Genomic DNA, 24,076 nt, shown 5'->3' with positions numbered 1-24,076 from the left:
ATAATTTTTCTTATTTATTTAAAAAAATCTTATTATAAGTAAACAAGTAGCGTTACTAAATAAAATGAAAAATGTGTTCTTTTGCTCGGCTAAAGTATGAAATTTAACAATAAAGAAAAACCATGGAAAGTTAATTATGAAAATAGGTATAATTATTTATTTACTTCTCCAATTTTGAAAAAAAAATTTATTTTAGTTCTCAATTTGTATTTTTGTCTTTTTTTTTAGTCATTAAACTTGCGTTGTTTATTAAATCGTCTAAAAATGATGAAAAATTTAATGTTTGTTAACTTTGTTGACGTGGATGCCACATTAAAAATTAATTAATTTTTAAAATTTCAAATTTCAAAAAATTATAAAAACTATTTTTAAAAAGTATTTAAAAAATCACAAAAATTATAAAAAAAATGGTATTTTTAAATTTTTAAAAATTAATTAATTACTGACATGACATACCCGTGGACTACTATGCGAATGTCACGTCAACAAAGTTAATAAACTTTAACTTTTCCATCTATTTTGAGGTGATTTGACAAATAATACAAGTTGAAAGGCTAAAAGAGACAAAAATTAAATAGAAAGCTAAAATGATTCTTTTGGTAAAGTTAAAGGACCAAATAAGGAATTATACCATGAAAACATAATCAACAACATATAATAAAAATAAATAAATGCTATATTTTCTCAACTAACTAAAAATCCTATGATACGACTAAACGAGAGAATTATTTTTTTACATCATATTTATATTAAGTTAATTTAAATAAAACATTAATTTTTAATTATATATATATAAACCCTCGTAATTTGCACCGCCTGTCTCCAATAACGGCAAAACGCACATGTTTGTAAATTAAAAGATTCAATGATCCATCTGGTTGTCATGTATTGCCGTTACACCTGAGCCACTTACATTAGGGTTCATCAATTCCCAATATATCCCAAATGCATTTCAATTTTCCACTGTACAATCAAAATTGAAACCTCTTTCAGTCTCTCCCTGTTCGTCTCATCTTTGGATGAATAAAGGAATTATTGAAACAATTTTAAAAAAAATTGAAAAAAGAAGAGCCATATTTCGAGTTTTGTGCGTGAATCTAATAAAACTGTAATCCACACACAAAAAATGTGGATTTGTTTCATGTTAGATTCACGCACAAACTCGTAATCTGTCTTTCCATTAATTTCCCCGTCGTTTCTTCATGTCGCTGTCCTTTTTTCTTTCTGGTCCCAAAGGGATTGGCAATTTTAATCTATAATTTTGGAGAAGAAAAAGGAAAAAAAGAGAGAGACAGTAGCTGTTATTATCAAGCCTGACTGTGAGTTAAGGACAGATCGATCCTCTAAATTTGAAGGTAATGTCGAATTTTAGATTAATTTTATTTGATGAAATATTTGACTATGTTTTGAGGAATTTTTCCAGAATTTTGATTTGTTATATTAGGAAAAAGAACTTTAAAGCTTACTATTATGGAAAGGAAAGGGTAAAGTAAGTGGTGATTGAAAAAGTTATTACTGATCAGGATTCTTTTTCTATTAATAGTAGTATTATATTGCAGAAAATCATACTTTTAATTGCAAATTTGATACATGTGCTTGTTGAAAAAACATTGATATTCTATCTTCATCCTTTTGTAATATTGCTTCATCAATTAGATCTATGCATGAAACTCCCTTTTCTTTGAAAGCTAGGACAAAGACAAAGGAACAATTGCTTATTTTAATTGCTTTCATTCATCTTAGCTATGTAAATTCCTCAAAATTCTTGTTGGCCTGTACTTGGGAATACCCTATCCTGAAATTTTCAGGGTTTTCTGAATCATGGTCAAGTGGTTTAGGATGTAAAATTTGTTGCTTGTAGCACCTTGAATATAACTAGTACTTGCAGAACGAATTATCGAGATGGATACTAATCTCAACTTCTGCTTCTCCAGTCCGAGTGTTTAAGATAACAAGGCAAATCTTTTCTGCTAAAGTTAATGTTATGGCTCATCTTCCTGTTGTTTTGAGGATAATAAACATTAAACAAACTCTAGGAGGAAGATCTGGATAAAGCCTTGGAAAGTATGCATTGAAGTAGAAAAGACTTAATGGTCTCATCAGGACCCACTATTACTGTTTCATCAAGTCGATTCTTGTCTCAAAAACCGAAATTCCAGGGACTTGTAGACCGTATTCTCCGAGGATACTAACTGCAATGTTCTGTATATCGTGGAAGTAGTATCCTTTGGTGGATCTTTGATAATATCAAAGTTTTTAAAACTCTTTGAATTGCTTCTTGTGCCTCTTCTAATTTCTTAGTCCTGGTGTTAGAAGCCTTTTATTTTGAGTTGATTGTCATATAGCTCAAATTTTAACGTAATCAGAGTATACAACCTGATTGAAATTGGTCTGTTTACCCTCTTTCCTTGCCTTATTATCATTGTGCTCAAGGATACCTTTGATTAAATTTCTTGAAGAGGCACATACTTCAATATTTTTTGGTATATATAGCATTTTGAATCCTACATATAAAGGAAGAGTCTTAATTTATTGTTGTTATATGCTTATATTTGTATTTTCTTCTCATAGGAAATAACCAAATATTGTATACTAACAACTCTGTTTCTTCTATTCTTGGCGATTTTCACCCTTTAAGTGCATTAGTGGTTCTTTTTCTATTATACATGATGCAACACCTATGGTTATAAATGCAAAGTTAGTGAAAGCTCTGTCAATGACTCATTAATTACAGATTCCTGTCCGAATTTGGTGCAATTATGAACTTGTTAGTAACTAAAGGCAAGAAATTAATGGTGCAACTGCAAACAACATCAGAAATTTTCTTCCCTGACCTAAGTATACACAATTACTATGAATTGCTTACATATGAATTCCATAAAAATAACTGATGTTTGCTATGTCAATGACTCATTAATTGCAGATTCTTGCCCAAAATTGGTGCAATTATAAATGTGTTAGAAACTGAAAGGCAAGAAATTAATGGTGCTGCTGCAAACAACATCAGAAATTTTCGTCCCTGACCATTAGTATACACAGTTACACATTTTAAGTTGCTTACTTATGAACATCTAGCAAGAATCCATAATGATAGCTGACGTTTGCTACCCGGATTCTACAATGTACTTTCAGTAGGATATTCTGTGTTGTAATAAATATGTCGAATTGTGGGTGAATTTGTTGCTAACATTGAACACAACATGATTCTCTATTGATGATCCTGAATTTTGACATATGAAACAGGGGTACCATGGCTATTTTGAATCCATGGTTGCCGCATGAACAGGTTCTATGACCTAGGGTGTGAGGTGTTCTCACCTCTTAGACATCATAATCTCATGGCCAAGCCTCCCAGGTTATCTCTTCCCCTTATTCATGAAGTTTATCTTACTTATCGGTATTAAAACCTCGTTGTTATATGGGTAAAAATTTCAAGTTCTTACTTTTGTCAGAATCAATACAGGCAGTATAACCTAAAGCTATATTTGAACATGCTAATTATGCCATACTAGTAACTAGAGCTATGTTACATGAACACAATGCGAGTGTGGGCATAAGTATGTATCCAAAACATATGTTAAGCTTTTTAATGTTTTTCCATGTGGTTGGTCGGATGATTGTTAAATTCCAATACCCATATCAAAATAGACATCAAATACATGTATTTTAAGAAAAACGAGTCAAAGCAAGACGAGCTAGAGTGCTCATTCGTTATAACCATCTGTTTGATCTCTTCGACTACTCTCCCATCACTTCGATGGAGCTATGGACTATCAGCGTTCAGATGAACCCACAGCCCTGTTAACTAATGCCGATTTCCGAAATGATGTATGAAAGTGTTCACCTCTTAGATCAAATACCAGGTAGGATTTCAGAAGATGTTAAAGCAAGTCAGTCAAACCCCAAATGTCCAGTTATCCACTGCACATGAGCATGAGCTAATTTAGTTATTGTTAATCTTTGGAAACTGATTACAACCGTTTCAATAATAGATCATTATAAGCACTGAATCGTCCTAATTTTATCCAAAGCTAGTGGAAGTTCTTATACGGACAACTAAAGTTCCCCCTTGATGTTCGATTGGATTTAGGTACTAAAAGAAAAAAAGCGGGTCATGGTGTGGACCGACTTGCTTCACCAGTGTTATTGGCCAGAAACCATTAATAAGCTTTAAAGGTACAGGACATGACATGATAGCTCCTTCGTTGTTTCAAGATTTTGGAACATCTCTAATGCCATATCAACGCTTCAAATCATGGGGCATAGGCAAATTTCGAATTAACTAATCTAAAATCTCGTACATCACTTTATTTTATGAAAATTGAAAATTAGTCTCTTTTATCTTAGTATGTCAAATTTTGGTCTCTCTTATTTTCTAGAAGCAATGAAATTAACCTTCTTATTTTAACTTGTTAGAATTTGGTCATTTTATTTTACGAAAAGTGAGAATTTAATTTAGTCAATAAATACCCGAGTTAGATAGGTTGACAATTGAATCGATTTTTTGTTTAATAATTTATTCAATTAAAATGAATAAAATCGATAAAATCAAAAATTAATGGTCTAATTGTTTCGACTAGTGTAGTTTCAAAACTTTATTACCAACTAGAATCGTAACCACTGCTCTTTTATCTTATCGGCAACACGACCTGCTAATAAATTCAAAAGGGAAATAACAAAGAAACAACCACACAACTCAGGCTGAAATTTAGCCACATAATAGCTGTCAAATTCCATGATCATATGATGAAGCAAATCAAAACACGTTTATCTCTAGAATCAAAGATTGTATGTTTGAAAATTCAGATTCAAACCCGACATCACAGTTACCATTCTAGTCCAAAAATTTCCAGTTTAAACATAAAAAAATTCGTACAAAATGTGTCGGCACCAACCAATCAAATTAGAAAGAAGCTAAATCTAGCCTTAAATGCAAAATCACACACCGGGATTAAAAACAGGGACCATTCGAAAAAGAACATAGGGGTATGGACCAAATTCCTTCCTTTTCTGACCACCTGAATATTTTTCCCATATTTTGTACATACCCATCGTACATTTCTGCCATTTTCGATGACCCCCTCGATCCTACAATACCCAAATTATTTTTACTGTCGGCAAGTTTCTTCCTGTTGTAATGTTTATTTGCGGAAAATAAAGAAGATGCATGTGGTAGTCAATTTTTCATGAAAAAGATGTTTTTGTTTTCCCTACATTGCTGGATTCAACGTTTCTTATCTATTACGCTGCTCATAATGTAGTTGTTTTGTTTGGTGACAGTCAAAATTAATACAACGTTAGACTGTTAGAGCATTTGTCTTGTCTCTGGTAGTGACAGACATACATACATACATATGTAGACAGATGGTAAGAAGGAGACAGCAAAAAGAAGCTGATGTGGTATTTCAATACCATTAACAAATGTTTGATTTTGGATTTTGTCGGTCAAATTATGATTTGGACTCTCTATTGCACACAAATTTACAAGTGTTTTTTTCTTTTAAAGTTATAACTATATCAATTGTTTTAATCAAAATTCATTATTACAACTAAACGAGGTGGTAAAACTACCATGAAGATCACTATATTAGGAGTTAAATTATATTTTGTCTCATTTATTCAAAAAATAAGTAAATTAATCCATGTACGTTAGATCAAATAATACAATTATCCTTCTATTACAAATTCAATTCATTTCTACTGTTAAAAATTGGTCTTTATACGTCGGTATGAAGTACATGGTACTATCTAGTTATTTTGTAAGTTACACCAGTTTTTAATAGTACAAATAAATGAAATTTTTAACAGAATGAACTGATCTGCTCTTTAATCTAACGTACAAGAACTAATTTACCTTTTTTTTAGTAGAGGCAGCAAAATGCAATTTAACTTCAACTAAATACCTAATGTGTAATTAACTAAATACAATCTAACTAGCTAACTATAAATAAATCAAGAGAAGAACTCACATTTACAAATAGGGTGAGACTAGAACCTGTATATTTGTTGGTCAAATCATGATTTTGACCTCGCTACGATATTCAAAATTAGGATTTTTAGTCCATGTATAATTTCGTCATGATATTTTTATAATGTTATTAATTTATTTAAATGAGATTTGCTTATCAAATGATTCCAAAATAAATGTAAAAGTTAATATTTATTTATTTGACTAACGTAGCATTCACATATATATCACGTAAATAATTAATTAATTCTTTGAAAATTAAAAAAAATATTTTTTATAATTTTATAATTTTTAAATTTAAAAGATAATTAATTGTTAACATGTGCCTTTCTAATTAAATTTCAACTATTTGATGGGGTTAAAACATTTGTTAAAATGTATTAAAAATTATTATTTTTTAACATTAATCTTATTATAAGTTGTTATCGTATTTGCTCTTTCTGTTATTTTATTAATGTTAATTAATGATATTTAATTATGACACACTCACGATGTGAGTGAAAAACATAATTATGTAATAAATATATTCATTAATAAAATTAATAAATGAGGTTTTGGTTGAATGATAAAATACAAATGTTAGAAAACTATAGGGGCTTGGGTTGAAATCCTATTGTGTGTGTATATATATATTTCTATTTTTCTATAAAAAGATATAAAAGGACAAAAACACACTTAAAATAATATAATTTACTTTGTAAAGTAAAAATATTTTTGTTATTATACAATTGAGTTCGTACTCGATTAACTTGTAAACTCAAAAAAAAATTTAATATTAGTAGAGATTATAAAAGCACAAATATGAAACAATGTTAATAATTGTCACTTTGTTTATCCGTCTAAGAAATAGCAACAAGAACCCTAATTTCATTGTTATATAAAATTTGAAAATGGGGGGGTCTCAATTTTGCTTTTTGATTTGAATATAAAATCATTTAATTATATGAATGATTCATAAAAACCAAAGGACCATGAAACCTAAAAAGGTAACTCTCATTCCAAATCTTCTACAAAGTTTATCTTGAATTTGCAATATTCCAAATTTTATTATAAGTTTGTTATCATATTTGTTCTTTTTGATACAATGCCTAGAACTGCACATAGTCTTTCGAACTGCACATAGTCTTTCTCCAACCCTTAAATTAAAGGATAGTGTACTTCAGCACACTCAAACTCACGACCTCTAACACTAACAACAATATTTTAATGTACACATCTACATAACATTTAACCTTTTATCACCCACCATATCAATAAACAATTACATATGTAATCACATCACTAAACTTTGTTTCATGCCTCCAATCCTTTCTAATGGTCATGGAGGTATTATATATTTACTTTCAACCCAAAAAATTATTATTTAAGTTTAGTCCCTAAATAATATTTTAGCTTCGCCTTTAATTCTAATATAAATAGATAGTGTAAATGTAAAAATAAAACACATATACAATAGCACTTATCGAGTGAAATGCATTTTAAATAAAATTTTAAGTTGGAATATTAAGGATGAAATCAACTATAATAAAAAATTTATCTCTCATTTAAAGATTTGATTTGACTCGAGTTTAAATTTATTCGAGACCCAATATAATAACATATAAAAATTTCATAAAAAAATTCTTTTTCTTTCCTCAAGTCGTTTGCTTCTTATCTTTTTTGTTTTGCCTAACGACGGTGCTAGCTATCGCCCGCTTTTTTCTCCTGCCCTTCAACCCTCTCTTTCTTTCTTTTTCTTCATGTGTCTGTTCTCTTTTCAGTTTGCATATATATTTTATGGATATTTTTATTGTCTTCACAAGTTGTGATGGACAGATGACGATGCTTATCATCACTGAAACACCACCGACCACCGATTGTTTTTTGGCTCTTCATTGACTTCTTAATTTGTTTTTGTTTTGAGAGTATTTCATAATAATAAATGATTTAATGAGTCGGTTTGGACCGTGTTGTCTTAAGTTTTATATGTTTTTTGTTCGTTTTCTCATTGTTTAGTAAGTCTTCATTTTTAAAAATTTTTGTCTACTCTTATAGTATGCTTTTTGGTCTTACTTATGCATGTAATCTTGTTTTTGCGAGTGATTTTAGGACTAGTTTTGTCGTCGTCCTCTCTAGTTTAGTGGATGTTCAGTTCTTTTTCCGATATATGCTCGCCGCCTTGGACAATTTGGGGTTGATTTCCTTATTTTATGAAGTGTTTGCAATCACTCCAGATATGTTGTGTTTGAGTTGTGACAGAGCTAATTGTCAACGTGCCATAATATTCTATTGATGTTGAGGTTGAAACCTTTATTGTATTGATGGAGCTTGTCTTTCACCATTTACAATGAGTATTTGTTATTCCTTCCGAAATATGCGGTCTCATCCATTGAATAAATTAATTAATTTCTCTTTAAAAAGAACTCTTAAAAATAATTAAAAAGTGGGTAGGGTAGAATGTATTCAAATATTGGGCTTCGTGTCCAAAAACTAGGCTGGTAATGGAAGATGGCGACTTGGCATAACAAAACAAAACAACTTTCTTTTTTAAATAATTTAAAAAGAGAATTGTTGGAAGATTTATTTATTGGCCTATAATTTTTATTTTTATTTTTATTTTTTGCATCTTTCTTGAGCTCCCAAACGTATCCAACAAGGAAACACCAGTCAAATAGTAATATATTATAATAATTTAAAATTATATTAAAGTTTTGGGTTAATTTAACAATTAGCCAAATAATTAACCAAAGAGTAAAAACAAAAAATGAAAGATTTTTAGAGCGTGTACCGAAAGCAAACTCCAAAATATTCCAAAGCAGCGTACACAAAAAGACTACAATCCCACCCTTTTATTTCTACAAACCAACAAAAACACAAAATCTTAGCTATAAATAATTCGATATATTTAAATTATCTTCAAACTTTCAGTTTTTAAAGTAGAGATATTTTATATTTACAAATTTATAAAACCCCGAAAAGAAAAAAAAAACTTCTCCAATTCCGTCAAATATGCTAATAAAAAAATTAGTTTATTTTGAAGTGGGATTTAAAAAATATCGCATGTTTACTTTTATTTTATTTTATTAAATGTATTTATATAATTATCTTGTGCAAATACTATTAATATTCGTACCTTTGTTATTATTTCAAATCTAATATCCAAAACTCATAAATTAAGATGAATTGCATTGATCATCTTAATTTTACATTATAACTTACGTTTCACGGTTTATTCATTTATGCTTATTACTATAATTTGCTCTTGAATAGTTTTAGATTACAAATTCTTACTGATTCCCCATCATTGAGTGATGGAGAAATGGACATGGTATGATGTGATGTCAAATCTTTATATTACAAGTATGTTGTATTTGCACGATCGGAGAAGTTTTGTTTTTTTTGTTGGAATTTACAATTTTATAGATGTGGAATACTTCTGTGTTTAAAAGTTGAATAAGGTTGAGGATCAAATTGATAGAATTTGTAAACGTGAAAAGTTAAATTTATTGAAATATTTAGAACTAGGGAATATGTCAATATTGAGGACTAAATGTGTTTTTATACCAATTAGAAAAGTTTTTTCGTTGTCAATTTAATGATGGGTGACCAAAATAGGAACGAATACAAAGTTTAGTGTCTAAATTGAAAATTTTTAAAGTTGAGTAACCAAAACAGAAACGCGAGCATAGTTAAGTGACCATTTGTATAGTTTACCCTTATTTTTATTAATTTTGATATTTAATATTGGGTTAGTATATCATTTGGCACTTGAGTTTGGTTTCAATGTCCGATACCCAAATCAAATGTTATTATGTGGCCTTATGAATGTTTGACATGTGTACTCTAGTAAAAAAAACATGATACTTAATTGGGACAACAAAAAAATCAAGTACTAAATTAAACATTGAAACCAAACTAATGTACTCAATTATGACAAAAAAAATCAAGTATCAAATGGAGACTAAAAATTCTCAAGTACCAAATTGGGCGTTGAAAACAAACTCGATTGTTGTTGTCATCCCTCTCCCCCATGTTATCTAAATAAATATGTGAATTGTATTCTTATAAAAAATTGAACAAATCTAAAATAAATTCTCATAAAAAATACCATGATTTACACAAATTATTTAAATACAATTCTAGTAAGTTATCATCCAGTGAAAATCATCTTCACGAGCCCTCTTTAAACGGGCAATGTATTTATTTTTGATAAGACTAAAAATAACAATGACGACAAGATTAATTACCATAATTACGAAATAAAAAATTCCGACGCATCACCACAGTTAACCCAAAGCTTACATTAATTATTATTTCATATATCACATTAATCAATGTCACTACAAGTACACCCTGTTGGTTATCCTTTTTAAGCTTATGGTACAATTCCCTATTCCTATAAAACCGGTCCCCAAACGCTAGTACATAATTTTCTTCTACTATAGTTTATTATTTTTATTTCCAAAAAATATTTCTTTTGAATAATTACATTATAAGTTTTGATCATATTTACTGTTTTTTGATAGAATGCATAGAATTACTTATAATTCCTCCTCAACCCATAAAAGAGGGATAATATGTTTCAATGCACTCCAACTTACATTCTTCTACATTGACAACAATACTCATACCAATCGACCTAAGACTCAATTGATTCAAACCTTATTTGAAATGATAATATTATTGTATGTTGACGTTAAAAATCAGAATTTAAGCTTTGAATTATTCATTTTCTCTCCAAATTTGTATATAGAAAATAATTCCAACTTTTAGTAACAAGTCCTTTCCCTATGGAATTTTATGGCATATAGATTATCGTTGAAATATTATGGGGAAAAAATACTTGACATATGAGTGAGAAATATTACAAGTAAAATAGATATTTTGTAATTAATTATTTTATAAACTTAATGGTTTTTTTATAATAAAAAAACGTTGCGTATTTGAGTTTGACATTTTTTTAAATGTGATACATGTAATTAACAAAAGTTATACTTTTTGATATTTAAAAATAACAGTGTTAGCTTTTTAATGTTTAATTCGGATTTTAGAGTTAATTTGATAAAAATTCATGGTTAACTAATAATATTAGCAATTAATTTTCATCAAATCTACCCTAAAACCCAAATTAAATCACATTTATTTTAATATATTTCACAAATTAAACAATTTCACAGTTAACACAAAAGTTATTCTATTAACAAAATCATGAAAAAGTTCAAATGTAATGATATTAGCAATTAACACCGTTATCTTTATGTACCAAAATATATAACTTTTGTCTAATGTGGTACATGAGCTATCAATATGTGTTAAACTCAAGTATCAATATGTGTCGATTGACACTTGTACTTTCATGAAATGTTCAATGTGATACTCGTATTTTGAAAATGTCTGATGTAGTATTTAAACTATCAATATTTATAGTACCTGATGCTAACATCGTCAATGAATTGCTAAACCAACCAATAAAAAAGAGACATGGAGATTTTTTTTTTCAAATTATCAAATCCACATGGATAATATAATATTATGTTAAAAACTAAAATAAATAAATAAACAAATGAACATATAGTTAATAAAAAAAGGAAGTAAATACTAAACTTACATGAACGTATATGTACTTTCTAGGATAATAAAAAAATATTATTTAAAAATCAATTAAAAATTATTCCAAATGGAAAATTTTTTAGAGAAGGTGGTCATTTACTGAAATGGAGAAGAAACATTTTTGCTTATGTAAATTTAGTGTTTTTTTTATTAACCTTATTTTTTAATTTAATTTTTTTTGTTTTATTTAGTTTTTCATTGTATTATCCATTTTGTCAAATTTTCATTGACTAGTTTAGTAATTCGCTATCGGTATTAATACCAGGTACCATAATAAAATGCATATTGATAGTTTATGTACCATAATATCATATTGAACGTTTTATGAAAGTATATGTAGTAAATGTGACATTATCCCTATAAAATCTTAAGAGATATGGCCTTTTTTTTAATTAATAATAATATTTTAATCTATTTTACATTTAATTTGTGATATTAAATTCAACTAAATAAATGAACGGTCCAATTAAAATGATCTCAAATCTTATAACGTGATTGAAGATATTTTTGGCTAAAACGCCAAACTCACGGCATAATCTAAGGCACGTGCTTCGTCATCATCTACACGGAAATCTCAGCCGTTGGATCAACCACGTGGAACCTTGGCGGTGCCCCGAAAAAGAACAAAAAGGAAAAAATAAGGAAAGGCGGGTCCCAAAAAGGCAAAGCCCGTAGCCAAATAACACGTGTGAGACTGATAAACGTGGCAAAAGTTCCAATGGTTGCGCGCCACAAGCGGGAACAGTGTGGCTAAACGTGAGCTTGAATTTGAGCGGCTTAAGTGGAGCTAAGTTCGAGTTTTATAATACTCCATTTAATTCATATTTGTATCAAAAAATTATATTTTGCTTAATATTTTTAAAATTATATCAGTAATCAAATTGATTAAATCATCGGTTCTTTAGTTTGATTGATTTAATTAAAAATCATTAGAAATAAAAAGAAATTTGGTTTTACTAGTTCAATCGTTGGTTTGACCGATTCACGATTCAACCTGTCCGGTATCTTTTTTTAACTCGTGTTTTGGCTGGTTCCCGATCCAACTAGTCCAACCAGCTAGTTCGATCTGATTCAAACATCATTGATTTTTACTCTTATTATGTAGAAAGAGGTAGAAGTATGAAAGAGTTTGAGCTTGAATAGAAATGAACTTAATCAAACTTGAGTTTATGTTTGAGTACGAATATTGATAAATGAACTTAATAAAACTCGAGATCAAATAGCTTCATTATGCCTCTAGCTGATCTCAACCAATCAAGTTTGAGCTCAAATTTACTACTATTTGAGCACTCTTAATTGTAATATTCTTAATGTTTAACTTTAATTTTCACAGATATAGTTCGTATAGAATATAAATTTAAAAATAATTTATTAAAAAAAGAAGAAGATAAAATGGGGTTATATAATCCTTGGTTTGGATTTTGCAAGACAAATCTTGTTTCTACTAAATTCTTGTCTCTTCCTTTAATGAAGAAAATAAATAAAAAATGGGAAACTTGATTTACATATGTACCTACTTAATTAATTAGTATTTGTTTATGTTTGTGATAATGATTTTTTATTATTTAAAATTAAGTTGATTAATAGATTGTTTATCTTATACTAACCTAAATTATACCATATCTTAACTGAAAGATACAAGTGGATTAGAGTATTATTTTGGGCATTTGAGGATGAATTTCATGCAATAATAAACTAATTATATGCCATTTTTTAAGAAAAATGTATGGTAAAAGGTTGATGTTTAAAATTTCAGTTCACATTAATGTTGTGTTCCATCTTAACCAAATCTTCATCCCTATTTACTTTTATTGACAATTAAATTAAATTTAATATATATATATAATTTTATCTCACCATTTTTTATGTCTATTTTAACATGAGTATATATATAATATAACTAGGTTTTTTACTCGTGTGATGCACAAGTTGGTTTAGTTTATTAACATTGTAACTAATTTTTAAAATATTTTTTTAAAAAATCCTTAAAAATTTAAAGGAAAATTAATGTTTAAAACTTAAATAATAATTAAAAACAGTAAGAAAACATATTTAAAACTTAAATAAAACTGAGATTCAGTTTAAATATAACTAAAAAAAAACATTTTGGAACTAAAAAAACTATTCCAACTGAAACTTACCTTCTTTTATATTATATATATATATATATATATATTCTAAAATCAGCTGCTTCTCAAGATGTAGTTTTATATAAAAAAAATATAAAGATAAAATATAAGTAATTTTATATTACTATTTTATGTGAATTGTAGGGATGAAAATTCGGTCAAATCGAGTAAAAAAAATTCGAGTTGATGAGTCCTGTTTTATTATCCTAATTCAATTTGAATTTTTTTTAATCGAATTGAATGAAATGAAATTCTAGTTGAGTCGAATCAAGTGAAATTGTTCGAGTTAAATTAAAAAATTAAACATGTCAAATTAAAATATTATTACAATATATCCAATTCTATGTTAAAGCATATAAATTTGAAACAATATCTATTTGAAAGTTTTTCAAAGAAAAATAAGAAGAAAAAACTACTTTAATATGATAAACTTGAATCGTTAATTAACTTATTTAGGTCACTTTCAGATTTTTTAAAAAATTTTATAATTTTTTTAAAAATTATAAATTTTAGAATTTTTATAAATAACTTTTTTTTATAATTTTTGTTATAAGAGAGACTAATTTGCTCATTTTCAAAACTGACAAGTACTAAAGGGTATTTAGACCAATCTGTTATTTGAATTATTTGAGTTATTCGAATTGTAAAATCTAACTCGACTCAAAATTCGAGTTTGACTTGAAAAAAATCGAATAACTAGGTTTAATTATTTCAAAATTTGAAATTTTTTTAAAAAAATTACTCAAATCACGAGTTAATTAGACATCAACATAGTTGGAAAATGGTTAAAAAATTATTATTTTGCAGAATAATAAATATTAATTTAAGGATTTATTTTTCTTTTTATACAAAATCTATAAAATGCCTGCACATAATATGATTTGAGCTTAATGTACCACGATCTGTAAACCCAAAGATAAATTTAAGAGGCTGGTAATGGCCCCCACCTCCCCCCAAAATGAAAAATTTCCTTGAAGTTTAATTTTTTTTATCTTATAATTAGTATTTTTTTTTAAAAAAGTAAATTTGTGTTTGCCCCTCAAAGTTTTTTTAATTGGATTTCTTTTATAATTTTTTATGATAAATTTAGTAATATTTTTAGTTTAATTTGGTAAACTAATACAAAGTAGTACCTAAATATTAATTTGATAAAAGTAAACTTTAGTAATTGCAATATCTAGGTATAAATGGTATCTAAATATTAATTAGGTAAAAATAAAGTTAAATAATTATAATATCTAATATAGATTGAGCATTTAATTTATTTTGTTTTTCCCAAATTTTAGTAATCAAGATTATCTCGAAATTAAAAATACTTAAAAGAGGCTTAACGTGACCCATTTGAACATATATTTATCTTGGCCCCCTTATCAACAATTTTGGCTTTGCCGTGTGTAAACCCTTAATTATATATGTTATACATCCACCATTAGGAGATAACCCCTCAAATCTACATCTCACGAGGGTCTCATTTACTCCTTAGATAGACATTCCTATGCTGAGCATTCATATGAGTACATTTGGACTCCACTTATTAACTGTCACTTATTAACTGCCACTTGCCCCAAACTCACTAATAGGGGTATAATACGTGGTGTCTCAAGATTGTAGCTAAAGGTATATAAACCCTTAGCTTTGACTGAAAAAGAGATCCATCTATGCTCTCTCTATCTTCTCTGTTTCCCTCTTTTTCTTCAACCTCCTAACTTAACCTAAAACACGACCTTAGCCTAAATATTCCTACCGTGTCTCTTCGCCTTATATCCAATGAGGTGAACCACCCAATTACACTGCCATGTCTAATCTCAGCATCAGCAATATCATTTCAACTAAAACCTCGTCTGATTTTTTTATAATTTTTTTCACTCACACAATATACGAGCCATAATCTAATATTAAATTCCAGCCTCACCAAATTAAAAATTAAAGATAAAAGTAAAAGCAACACTCCCCATAATCATTTTCTTGATCTAAAACATGAAATTACACTCAAATTCTTTTATCAATTGACTTAACAAACATGGTTAAACACATATTTCCTAAAAGAAAAGATGGTATGTGAAAAGAAAGAAGGTAAAATTAATGGTTTACCCAAAAAGGATAGGAATCGAATTATTGAGGCATGCAAAGGTAATTTGAGCTTACACGCTAATTATGTTAGCGTGCGGTGGGATCGAATTCATGGCTTTACGTCACACGTGCATTATATTTTATATATTACCACACCAATCCCTAAAAATCTTAAAGCCAAAAGCAAAAGAGAATTCTCAGCATCTTCTTCCTCCCTTCTTTAATCTTTATTGCCCTTTTTCTTCTTGGGATTTTCGCAGGCAAAATCTAAAGTTTGTGCCATTATCACCCACTTTAATCAGTGAAGGTTGAGGGCAGTTATGCAAAATATTTATGCCCTGCCATTTCACATTTAATCTTATTAGTTTAGGTTATTTATAATCATCCATGGTATCTTTTAGATTAAGTTGGATTAGGTTATGAGTATTTTTTTTTAATTATGAAATCTATCCATAAAATCAGGAGTTTGTATTTTTATTTTAGATTGTTAGGATTTCATTTTTGTATTTTACGAAAATTGAAAAGTTCATGCAATTGTTTGTATTGAAACTAAATTCATGATTAAATCTAAAAAAATGATATTAGACTTCTTAGTAAATTTTCGGATCTAGACTAGGGTGAAGTTAGAAATCTCTTTCGGGATACCAAATTTTAAATTTTAAAAGAGCTAAAATGAACGTAAAAATTGTTAAAAAAATAGAATTCAAATTTATCATTAAAGTGATTTAAATATAAACAATCCAATTATATATTTATCTTGGAAATGACATTTGATTATTTGTTTTTTTTGGAAGAATGACGTTTGATGTTAAAGGTAAGAATAAAAATAAATTTTATTATAATGTAGTTATTTCAATAATACAACGTAGTCCCTACAAATACCTATCCATTTTGATTATAGGACAAATTAGGTCCCTTTCACTTTATTAATTAATTATTAAACTAAATACACTAATATTATATATAATACGTTATCTTATCCTCTTAAACGATACACGTTGTCCATTTAATAATATTTTTCGTTTTGACACCCCCATAGAAATACATACACATACCCAAAAGAATGTCAGTTTATTTTATGCAAATTTTTAAATATACTTACTTTCACATCATACGATTCTGAGTTCTTTATTACATATACAAAAATCGAATTATTACAATCCATAAAATTCAAATTTAGATGTTCAAAATCTCATGACATCAATTATGCAATCAAACGCTATAAGGTTTAAATGCTATATGGATTTTCACACTTGGTATTGAAAGTCTTTTTTAGCAAAATTCAAGTGGTTCTAAACTATTAATTTCGACTCACCATAAGGATGTGACATGTGACACTTCTTTATTGGGCATCATATATCTTTCGGGTAAAATAAGACGAAATTGATATTTTAATTATTATTTATGACTAAAAAAATTTAGGTACCTAAGTGGAAAAAGTAGTATAATTTAGGAACCAATTTTATAGTTAAACCAAGATATATATATATTTATATTTTATACAACCAAGGCCACCAAAAGGCCAAAAACCAAGGGGCTTTGGTGCTTTTTTACAAATTACAACCATAAGAATCTTCACGTGGAGAAGGAACTGCGTTCACACTTGTGGACCGGTTAACCCAGTCAAATTCTACGTATGAAATGAAAGATAGTCGACATGCATTGAATGCAAACCGGCACTGTAGAATATCCGTACAATAATTTTGACTTACAATTGCCGGTAATGATAATAATATGTCATCCATTATTTTATATTGTTTGCCATTTTCCCCCTACACTCTCTTCCATTTCTTCTAAACCTAAAACTCTTCTCTTTCACCTACCCTTATAAAATCAGATCAAAAACTGACTAAACAAAGCTTCTCTTAGTTCTTTTTTTGTTGAACCTATATGCATACATTCATGGAGAGAAAAGAGGGTTTAAAAATAGAAGACTATGTAATGGGAAACTCAATCAACTCAAACTCATCGTTTTGTGATTACACGGGCAATGGTTTCCCATTACAAAGTGTATTTGATTCATGTAGTGAAGAAGATAATAATAAGTTTTCATTAGGGTTTATGGAGTTGTTGGGTGTTCAAGACTTTACCTGTCCTTTATTTGATGTGGCTCAACAAGTTCCAGTTTCGACCAAGATGGGGTCACCTGAGCAGGGTTTTAATCTGCCTGCTACACCTAACTCTTCCTCGGTTTCATCAGGTTCGAGTGAAGCCGTCAATGGTGAACCTGTTAAAGTAGAAGACGACCAAGAAGAAGAAGATGACCAACAAAAAAACAAGACACAGTGAGTATACTTTCTTTCTGTTCTTTTTTAAGTTTAACCCCCTTTCCTCACAAGACAAAGATGGGTTTTTTATGCTTATGATGGGGTTTTGGGTGTGTAGGTTGAAAGTGAAGAAGACAAACCAGAAGAGACAGAGAGAGCCGAGATTCGCGTTTATGACAAAGAGCGAGGTTGATCATCTGGAAGATGGGTACAGATGGAGAAAGTACGGCCAAAAAGCTGTTAAAAACAGCCCTTTTCCTAGGTACTTACTTCAATGTTTCTTTTCACAATTTAACCCATTTTTGTCCCCTTATTCTCTTTTTCACCAATTTCAGACAACAAATTTGGCTGATGGGTTAAGTTTTTTTTTTCCCCAGGAGTTATTATCGTTGCACCAGCACCTCATGTAATGTGAAAAAAAGAGTGGAGAGATGTTTCACCGACCCAAGCATTGTGGTCACCACTTACGAAGGCCAACACACTCACCCCAGCCCGCTCATGCCTCGGCCGAATCTCGTCGGTTCTACTATAAATTCCGGCATCTCTGCCGGAGCCGCAGCAGCTTTCAGTGTGCCAATGCAAAGGAATACTCAGTGTCACTACTACTACCAGCAGCAGCAGCAGCAGCAGCATCAACATCCATTTGCCAATAGCTTGTCTTCTTTGAACTTTGGTCATAATGGTCCCTCCATTGACTCGAGTTTTCTTCACGAGAGGCGTCTTTGCACCTCGGGGCAGTCTTTGCTTAAAGACCATGGCCTTCTTCAAGACATTATACCTTCTCATATGCTGAAAGAAGAGTAGATTATTGGAACACTCAGTTACTTTTATATGTAATTCTATCACACTGACTAGGGGTGGAAAGAGGTGTAGATGAAATGATTAGTTCACTGGTCTGGATATTATTGTGACTCGGTTTTTACTTTTTGAAATGATTAGTTTTTTGTTTTTTTTGGGTGAAATTCTGGGTATAGGTGGAGATTATATATACACCAAGGAAATTTGGGTCTTTCTTCTTTAATCCTTCTGACCCTTCGTTTTCTCCTGTATCTCTTGTTTTTGTTGTTGAAGGAACGTGCATTCATTCCCATTGAAAGTACTGCAATCGAGATTCTGAGGGCTAGGGTTCTTAAGTGAAAAATTAATGAGGAACAGATTAGGCCTACACATGTAAAAATTTGGTTAACATAAATAACTTCACTGTTGTTGCATTTATATCATAGATTTGGTTCATTGAATTGAATGGTAAAAGGGTGGAGATTCAGTGTATTGTGTGTTACAGGGAAGTGAAACTATGAAAGCCATTTATATGATGAACATACATACAGTATGGGGGCATGATTCTTTTATTCTGAATATCATGGAGCTTATCGATTTCGATATCAAACATCGCTATCCACAGTGTTCCTTTGTGGTTATATGTTTGCTGGCCATGTGAATTTGTCACTGTTAAGAATATACTGTTTGCAAAGATTAATCACTGATTTAAAAAAGAAAAAAAATTGGTGATGAATGTGAAATTGAAAGATCAAATACCTTACATGTAGAATAAGGAATAACCCGGAGACTGTGTGTGAGATAAGCCATTACGTGATTCCTGGGGCCTACCACCGTCCCCCTCAAATAATGACCAATTTTTATCCCTAGATATGAAAACTAGCCGTACCAACAAAAGCAACAAAGAAGTTAATATATAAGGTTCTGAAGAAACCTACATTTTTGAATGCTCCAATGTGCTAAGCTAAGACTCGAGGTTGCCCAATGTGCAGTCTAACAAATAACCCTTTAGGTAATTCCTATGTAACAAGAACCTAAGGGTCATGAAGGAATCTTATCCTGTCAGCCAATTGAATTTTCACATGTTTACCAGAAGATGCTCATGTTGAAAAACACTCACCTATGATGGGTTTAGGCTGTAAAACTGAAAACATCAAGAAACTGCTTTGCATACCTGGAAATTCCCATATACATTTAGTACAATGAACATTTTAAAGCTGCAATAAAAGAAAATGAAGCAAGAGATGTAACATTCAAATTCAAGTATGTAACAAAAACGATAAGATGTGTTTCACTAACAGGATTGTAATTACATGAGCAGTTCCGGCCCTGCAAGTTATCCTACCAACATTTAACCACTTCAAAGTAGGAAACAAGGGATGAAAGCAAGGAGATTGAAAATAAATAGTGACTATTAACAAAACTTATGTAGCCTAATAACAACTAGAAGATGTCCCAGAAAAAGAAATCACCAGGGAAGAAATGAACGCAGAATCCTTCCACCTGAGTGAGCCTAATAAATGAAAAACAAATGAACAACGCATACAGACATCATCTTGAAGCCAAATTTCATTACAAAGGAGCTCAATAATAGCTAATCAAACTAAAAATTAAGAGAGAAGGTTGAGGAGAGTGAGTGTTCTAAAGTTCCTGCATGTGCCTGATAAACATATGTTTCTTACTATCATCACAATTGCACATGTGCCTGATCTATATATGCTTCTTACTAGCATGAAAGGGGAAGGAAAATAGGCAACCGATAACATATGCAACATGCAAATCCAATCAAAAAGAGTAATTAAGATCTTGGTATCTGATAAAGTTAACCACAAGTTGATCAACAAACAGCACTTGTTTCTGTCTTGATTTGTGAATGGTCCGGTCCCTAGAGAATCACAATATACTGAATTTATGCAAATCATAACTTCATCTAGACATGTCAATAAAAAACAGAGTATGACATGAAGTTTCATCAGATGCCAAAACACATGAAAGAGATTCTTTGAGTCAATTAAAACATCCATCTCAGTACATCAGTTACATTTACAACGTCTCTGAACTGAAGAAAAGAAAATCGCAATGCATAAAATGAAATAATAAATGTATGTTTAAAAAAATGTACAAAGTCCGTCCAAGATCAATGTAAACAAAGGTTGTTGGACTTAAACTTTCAATTGGGTGAGACATGTCTGAACCTGTTGGCACTGATTTTGCAGCTTTTGCTACCTGGCAACAGTTTCTGAGCCCAAATACCGTGAATTCCTCCAGTTTATTTTCCACTGCAAAAGAGTTTAATATATGCATCGCTCAAATCATTTTGAAGGAAATTTTACAAGGTGCAAGATGCAACAACGATATGTAAAAGCAGGAAATTTGCTTTGCTTAACAACTGAAACACAATTATGCTAGTAATTCTGTTGAGGGGGCAACTGCTTCGGTAGAAGTCTTCAAAGTGCTGTCTGCTGAGCAGCCGGCCAAACCCCCAACAATGGTAGGTATTGCCACTGTATCGGCATTTTATCTCTCTCCCCCGCTGAAAGCCTAGCACAATTGATACTATAATTGCTCATGATGGAGGATGGAGACAAAACCCCGGCACAGGGACAATACATACCATTGTTGGGAGACCGTCCAGCTAGCTTCCCAGTGGATGACACTTCGAATACATCCCCAAAAGAGTCGGTCCCTCAACAACTTCCATTGGTTATACTCAATTGGAGTTGAATATAACAGAGACAAGGAAACAAAAGATGATAATTTCGTCTTCAAACTTATAAACAGTAGCCTGGATACACTGAATTTCTGCTGGCCTAAAATTTGAGATCATGGTGGTATACATATCAACCGTTTCTACATAAGAATTTTGCAAGATTGCTTCCTTCAATATGCTCTGACTTAACAAAGAAGAGTGTAGGGACTTGTATACATGGCTAAATGTAGTTACCTGGAGAAGCTCTTCGAATGGAATGGTGAAACCCCGCTCTTTCGACCGGATTTGGAACCGTTGGACGAAAACGCGTTGTTTATTGGCTGCTCTGTTGCCGGAAGTGGTGCCGGTGGTGGCCAGCGGGGTATGTTAGGATTGTGATTATCGGGAAACAAAAGGAGTTGAATTTAACGGTTGGTGATTGTTAAACGGTCCTTCACGATCCCTCTATCTATCCATCTATGGCGAGGATTGCTTCAAAAACCCTAGAAAACAAAATGGTGAACTGAATAGGGAAAAAAAACAGTTGGAAATTTGGGCGCTTGAATTTTCTTTTTTCGGTACCTCAGATTACCGCCATAAGTTAAAAAAATTAAAAATGTATCAGTAAAAAGGGCAATTTTTTAGGGTTAATATACTATTTGGGACTTGAGTTTGGATAAAATGTTCATGTTGATACCTAGACCAAATGGCATCATGTGACTCAATGATATTTTATTATGTGCTCTAGTAAAAAAAGATAGGTACTTAATTGAGATAAAACAAAATTCAAGTAGCAAATTGTAAAAAATTAGGTACCAAAGTGAAACTCAAGCACCAAATTGGGATAGAAAAACTTGTTGACACCATTTTTTTTGGATGAAAAACGGGGTCGACTTGGGTTTTGGAAAATTAAAACAAAAATGGGAGTCGCCACCGATCCTTTTTGATGAGGTGTGATCGGATCACCTCGAAAAATTGTTGTTTTTAATAAACGATTTGATTTTATTAAAACAACAAGTTTGGTCCACGAAATTCAGAAAAATGGGTTCGGGAGTTGGTTACGCACGAGGAAGGATTAGCACCCTCGATACGCCCAAAAATTGATCCCTAGTTGATTACTTAATGTCTTAATGTCGAAAAACTGAAAACTTTAAAGAAATTTAAAATACGATCCTTAAAAAACTTGAATGGCATGGATTAAAATTCAAGAGGATATTTGGTAATTTGGTTAAACGAGAAATCGAAACCCAGCACCTTAGGGCACGTTCCTCGAATTTCCAAACGCAAAACATTGCCTTATTTTAAAATTTTTAAGAGGATATTTAGCTATTTGGTTGAACGAGAAAAATCGACACCCAGCACCTTAGGACATGTTTTCTCGAATTTTCAAACGCAAAACATTGCCTTATTTTAAAATTTTTAAGAGGATATTTAGCTATTTGGTTAAACGAGAAAAATCGACACCCAGCACCTTAGGGCATGTTTTCTCAAATTTCCAAACGCTAAATATTGCCTCAATTAGAAATATTTTCCTTTTTTTTTTGAAATATGATATTTATGTGCATAATGGAATAATAGACATGATAATGCGAATAAAAAAATGAGTAAAAACGAATAATGAAATAAATCAATCATGTATATACCATAGCAAATAAATAAATAAATAAACTAAAGCATAAAAATCGGCATATAAATAAATACATAAATAAACATAAAAATAAAGGAAAATGTATGAAAATTATAAAATATGAACATGTGTATGTACATATAAGGGAACTATATATGGATTATATACATAAAATTATAAAAATATGAAAAATATATATATGTTGTAAAGTTATTAGATATAAAAGTTTATGTAAGTATGTATATAAAAATAAGTTACATAGGAAATGTACGTGTATAATACATATATGTAAATATATATATATAGAATAAAAATATAAATAAAGCTAAAATAATATAAAACCAACTACCATATTAGCAAGATAGTAACGAATAAGAAAAATAAAACCAATGATGATAATAATAATAATAATAATATTATTATTAATAATATTAATTAATTAATTAATTAAATTGCTAAAACATGGACTAAATCGAAATAAAAACGAAAGTATTGGGCGAAATTGAAAAAAAAAAGAAAACAAAAAGGACTAAATTGCAACGCGTGCTGAAAAGGTAAAGGCCAAAACTGCAAATAAACCACAGCCCCAAAATGCAGCGTTGAAATGGGCCAAGTCGAAACAAAAATAAAATTGCAGGGCGAAATTGAAAATAAGAGAAAATAACGAAAAAGGATCAAATTGTAACACGCTGCAAAATCAGGGGGACTGCGCGCGCAAATAGTCCAAAAACAAAAAACACGTGGATCCTCCGAGTCAGGTCGGGTCGACGCGCGAATCCCCCTGCCTTAAACGGCGCCGTTTCAATCTGGGTATTTAAACCCAACTTTTCTGAAAAAATTCATTTTAACAGACCCTTTAGAAAAAAAATTTCAAAAACCAAAAATTTGGCCAGAAAATCCAAAAAGGTAAATTTTTATTTTATTTTTTTAATATTTTCGCAAATATAAACTGTTTATAAT

The 24,076-nt window shown here is 30.3% G+C and overlaps 1 protein-coding gene and 2 long non-coding RNA genes across 6 annotated transcripts; 2 read left to right on the top strand and 1 right to left on the bottom strand.

Annotated features, from left to right (window-relative positions):
* Positions 1–658: 658 nt before the first annotated feature.
* LOC107946010 (uncharacterized) lies at positions 659–3,490 on the top strand. Its single transcript, XR_001696802.2, has 2 exons — positions 659–1,355; positions 2,924–3,490. It is a non-coding gene; the product is annotated as an uncharacterized lncRNA (long non-coding RNA).
* Positions 3,491–17,655: 14,165 nt separating this feature from the next.
* On the top strand, positions 17,656–18,841 carry LOC107946011 (probable WRKY transcription factor 23). Its single transcript, NM_001327501.1, is given in 3 exon segments — positions 17,656–18,041; positions 18,142–18,285; positions 18,401–18,841. Coding segments are annotated over 3 exon segments (954 nt in total). The 5' UTR covers positions 17,656–17,658; the 3' UTR covers positions 18,828–18,841.
* A 433-nt stretch (positions 18,842–19,274) lies between these two features.
* Positions 19,275–22,164, bottom strand: LOC121224133 (uncharacterized). Of its 4 annotated transcripts, none has more exons than XR_005921672.1 (3): positions 21,745–22,094; positions 19,565–21,079; positions 19,275–19,469 (listed from the first exon to the last, which is right to left on the bottom strand). It is a non-coding gene; the product is annotated as an uncharacterized lncRNA (long non-coding RNA). The 4 variants fall into 4 exon arrangements; XR_005921670.1 differs by having other exon boundaries at positions 19,294–19,483; positions 19,560–21,079; XR_005921671.1 differs by having other exon boundaries at positions 19,357–19,469; positions 19,560–21,079.
* Between the last annotated feature and the right edge of the window lie 1,912 nt (positions 22,165–24,076).

This window comes from Gossypium hirsutum, chromosome D12 (assembly GCF_007990345.1).
Source record: "Gossypium hirsutum isolate 1008001.06 chromosome D12, Gossypium_hirsutum_v2.1, whole genome shotgun sequence".
In the NCBI taxonomy this organism is placed as follows: Eukaryota; Viridiplantae; Streptophyta; class Magnoliopsida; order Malvales; family Malvaceae; genus Gossypium; species Gossypium hirsutum.
The sequence above is the reverse complement of the archived record's forward strand: the minus strand, read 5'-3'. Positions and strand labels throughout refer to the sequence as shown.